This window comes from Palaemon carinicauda, chromosome 2 (genome assembly GCF_036898095.1).
Source record: "Palaemon carinicauda isolate YSFRI2023 chromosome 2, ASM3689809v2, whole genome shotgun sequence".
Classification (NCBI taxonomy): Eukaryota; Metazoa; Arthropoda; class Malacostraca; order Decapoda; family Palaemonidae; genus Palaemon; species Palaemon carinicauda.
In genome coordinates, this window is record NC_090726.1 from 62,790,652 (window position 1) to 62,795,651 (window position 5,000).

Here is a 5,000-nt window from a genome sequence, read left to right on the forward strand (position 1 = left end):
AATTGCCTTACTATACTATGAGCTACTTGGCTACCACAATCCACAGCTGTTTAAGGTGAATTCGGCTATGTATACAAATAAACAAATCAGCTAAAGTATGTGTTCTATTTATTTTAAGTTGGAAAATCTCTGGAATGTGACCTACAATGACACAAAATAAACGAATGAGAAGACTTTAGACCGAAATCAGACAAGGTCAGGCTGCTGTGGCGTTGGTGTTGAGGTGATGTTTGGGACTAAATATAAATCTTCTCTTCTAGGTTCAGTGACTCCTCTTGCCCTTCATACGGTCAATAGCATGGACCATTTTTATCTGTCAGTTATAGTTTTCTTAAATAACTTTCTCGTACATTTCACAGCTGTTTTAAATTACATCTTCTTTTAAATGTCAAAAAGTCTTTATAAGGCAACTTCTAACCAATTAATTAGTACTCAAAGAATGCAGGGTAAATTTTGTTGCCAAGTTTTCTAGAGTAAAATATATCTTGCATTCTTTCCAAAGGCATTAAAACAATTCTAGCATTTTTTAGGCTTTATACCTTCAGCTTAAGCCATAACTAAGACTCACGGAATGCTATGTCTCTCAGGACTTTCACCAGTCCTAATCCGTTGGTTACGTAAACCTGGAGGTTATGAGATATGGTGAAGTAACTTTTGAATGATCCAACGTGTTGAAACATTGATACTCAAGCCGACAACGAACCCATTAGATTGACAATACCATCTTCATTTTAACCTGAATAAATCTGCCACATTTCTACTTGGTTTTGTAGTTATAACAATCATCTGGTGTGGTTTACTCATTGTTTCCTCACTTTATTACTTGAGCATAATTAATCTGAATAAGTAACATGTAACTGCGAACCTTCAATAACTGCTGATAAGAAGCCATTGTCTTTCTGTGTATCACCAGTGGGAGGAAATCATAGTTACCACTTCACCATTACAAGACAACCAGTTTTGTTTATTAATTTACTGGAACGCTCTAGTAAAACCTGAGCAAACAATTATCCACCCAGGACCTTACAATGTCGTTGTTATTACATGGGTTTCAACTACTATCTATCAACGTCTAATATGGATCCAATATTCAAAGCCACTGGGAAAATATATCAAGCTTAAAACGGGTGTAAAAAAAAGAAAAGAAAAACAGACACGACGATACTTCCCCTTTAATGTCAAGGAAATGAATCTCTAAAATTAACACATCTATGACTACAGTATATGCCTTGTATCATTTAGGAATTCCCATAGCAATCATAAACCTGGCATTTCATCAAGAGTTAACTACGGTATCGTTTGCTTTTGATATTTAAATCGGTTTACTTTTAACGTTTCCATTATCAATTAAATCGTATAGATCTTGTCTGAAATCACGAGTAACAAAAATGGAGTTTATTGTGCGAGAGGCTGTGAAATAAATTGTATGGGAAGTGGTTTATATATATATATATATATATATATATATATATATATATATATATATATATATATATATATATATATATATATATATATATATATTTATATATATATATTTATAAACCTATGGTATCACGTAGGGGTTAATGCCGTCATTGAACATCACACAGTGCACTATAGGCATTACTCAAGGTGCTTTACCTGTATTCCTGCTCTTCCTTTTTCCATTTTTAACAAACTAAATATTTCAACGACACTGCGCACTGTCAAGCCCAACCCTATAGTATCGTATATTGCCCTAAGTAAAATATCCATTCCAATCCATGATGATACAAAGCAGAAATTGATGCGTAAAGTAAAAGCTACTTAGTGTAGAATATTAAGCGTAATTTGAAGTTCTCTTAACCCAAGTGTATTGTATATGGAGATAATACATCTGGTTTATTGTAGAACGAAAGTTCAAGTTTTTGTTAGGGAAGAACATATTCGTTTACTTTTAGTTTAGTAACAAATCAAGGATTAACACGAAGCAGGCTAAGTGAAATAATGATGGGGTTGGAATAAATTTAGATATCACAAAGGACACCAGAAATGTTAAAGCAATACTGTCAGAAGATATAGTAGTTTTTTATATAATAATATAGCAATATGAAACAGTTTTTTAGGTGAAACTAAACTCAAGATGAGTGGCGGGGAATCAATTAATACAAGTGCACTCCGGTCATTGTTGTCAAAAGGCAACTTAATCAAAATAACCGGTAACTATTCAATGTAATTGGCTTCAAAATACAGATATGGGTACAATGGGCATCTGGTGACCATGCAATTATCTATAGTAGTCAATGCAATGAACATTATATTGGGCCTCTGATGACAAGGCAGACAAGTTTTTGTCCTTTCCCTTAAAATCTGGCTTGCTAAGTAACATGGACTAGACAACATTGGGTAAACCAACACTTGTTTAGAAATTTTTAAGGTAGTGGAAGGTGAAACACGATTGGCCAATAAACAAGTCGTCATTACCTTATGTTTTAATTTCAGACAAGTATTACTGCACGTAGATAAAAACGGTAGTTAATGTCAAATCCTTTATGTAGGGACAAATCCAAATACTTGTATTGTTCGTCCAGTTACTTCACATGAACAATAAAAAGTCACAGTAACAAGGTTGGCAAATTTGACTGCCCTATTTACTAGTATTCTTTATTTCACCACTTACCTCGTCTTCATTTAGTTTGTTATAATTCATTGCCACCATTTAGAATTATACTAAACTTTCAAGTACCCAGACAAGCGGGGTATTCAATGATAGCACAGTATGAGATTCAGGTACTCCCATAGTTTTAGTAAGGACTTTCTTCCAATAGATTCATATAAAATGTTTTAGCACTATATTGTACAGTTGCAAGACTTAGCATTCACAATAACTTATCAGTTTGTTGAATTCTTATTATGGCTTCAAACTTGAAATAGAACAATGGGCAACACTTTCCATATACGTGTACCTCAATAATTACTTCCATAATCAGACATTGATAGTAGCTCTAACACCAAGTCCTTGTACAAAACCTTTCAATTAAAAATGGATTGGTCAAAGCAAAAATACTCAAACTCATGATGAGGACTCAATGTGCATTAACTTTACATGAGGACTCAAAATTCAATATAGTACACCATACAAAATCAATTTCCATTTCTACTCAATTAAATATGAGTATCAACAAACTAGAACCATCTTTAGAAATACAGGAAGGGAAAAAAATTGCATAAGTATATTATTTCATAAATTTATTGTCTTTTCGTTGTGTACAAAATATTAAAATTCTTATATTACATTCATAAATAAATTTAATATTCTCTTATGTACATATATATCTCGTCAGAGTACAGGTAATTATCACATACGCTTTCACGTGACTATGTATAAAGTCAGTTCCCTAATCACAACAATGCTAAATTCTAGTGGCAGTGAGAGCAAAACTTGGTGACCAAGACAATAAATACACACACTCGCGGCCACTAGCTCACGTGTACAGCTTCTGGTTGACGAGTGTAATATGTGATGGGAGGAGAGAGCAGACATTTCTTCTATGATCCTTCAATATTAAAATCAATTTTGTAAAAAATAAAAAAAGTTACAAGGCCAAGGCCACTACTGATGAAGGAATATTGGTCCCAGTTACAGTTCAGGAAAATAGAGAAATTTTCTAAAAATGCCAAACAACTCTTCAACCCCTCAGGGAGAGGGGGTTACGTTTAAATTTGGAGATCATAACAACGAATTAAAAGCAATGTTACAATTATCATTGAGAAATATTTATTGTTTAGTAAAACTGACTTGCTACAAAGCACCCTAAATTGGTTTTTGGGAGTTTCCACAAAACCATTGAGATTTGAAGACCTTTACAGAAAAAAATATGGAAGTGCATATGCATATAAAAATTCTTCAACACCGTCTCAGTCGAATAAAAACTACAATAAAGAGCTGAACTTTAGGTACGTTCATACAATCTTACGTTTCTACCTCTTTAACTGCCGATTCAGATTAATATTGAAATACACAATTCATTAATGACTTTTTTAAATTCTAAAGAAATTCAATTGGGTAAATAAATTCCTTATATGCACAACCAAATTTGGGGGAAACACAGCTTCACAACCAATTTCCCACCGGACATCAAGCTACTTCGGGTGAAAATCTACAATGAAGTGTAAGTAATCTTTGGCGTCCATACAATTGTGACCAGCGAGTATATCAAATAATTTAAACAATATTGGAAGCCATGACGACCTTCGAGAAACAAGGTTTAAGGCACATCATTCATGACTTAGCACAATGAAAAAAAAAAATGATATCTTGAGAAATTCTGAGTGGCAGTTCTCCAGCAAACCAGACAATTGCAAGATCGAGATTAACACGCAGTATTTATATATTACACTTTTCTCGTAAACCTAAAAAACTATCAGGTACATTCAGGTCTACTCCAACACATGACCTTCCCTTGGACAGAACAAGAAAATAAGAAAAAATTACAATTTACAGAGTTGCAGCAGTGAAACTATGTAATATTGAATAAAGTAAATTCAAACATGAAACAAGTGACCTGCTGCAGGTCAATGAAATGAGACCAATCATTTTTCGCATTTCCTCTTCCACACGGCCCTTCAATTGGCCGTCGGACCTTGGAGACCGAGAATAATAGTAAATCACCGATACAACCATCGGTGGGCGCTCAAGTTCCACTTCGCACCTTATTCATCAAACTGTCAGGGCCAACGGTGTGAACTGTGCATGGTCCTCGCGCGCTGCTTGCGTTGCGCAAAGATCTTTCCTAGGGGCACCAAAACTAAATATGGATACGAGCGAGGTTATGTGTTCCACTTCCATGCTGTTCACGTCGTCGTCATCTTCTTCGTCATCACTAATGGGTTCCAAGGTACAGTACAACGGGTGGCTGTTTGTCGTAGGGCTTCGAATGACGCAGTCTGCCGCGCCGGGACAGGACTGCAGAGATTCGGCAGCCGTGCACACTGGCAACATACCGTTATTTTCTGCAACAGAAATGGGGACAAAAGTA

The 5,000-nt window shown here is 35.0% G+C and overlaps 1 protein-coding gene and 1 long non-coding RNA gene across 2 annotated transcripts in view; both read right to left on the minus strand.

Moving 5' to 3' along the window:
- Nucleotides 1–5,000, minus strand: part of LOC137625559 (uncharacterized) — a 236,021-nt gene that overhangs the window by 157,886 nt on the left and 73,135 nt on the right. The gene's annotated exons all lie outside the window — the stretch shown is intronic.
- LOC137625544 (immediate early response gene 5 protein-like) overlaps nucleotides 3,194–5,000 on the minus strand; it is a 2,771-nt gene continuing 964 nt past the window's right edge. The window contains exon 1 of the mRNA XM_068356456.1: nucleotides 3,194–5,000. This exon is cut by the window's right edge and continues 964 nt beyond it. Within this exon, the coding sequence (XP_068212557.1) occupies nucleotides 4,682–5,000 (319 nt within the window). The 3' untranslated portion in view covers nucleotides 3,194–4,681.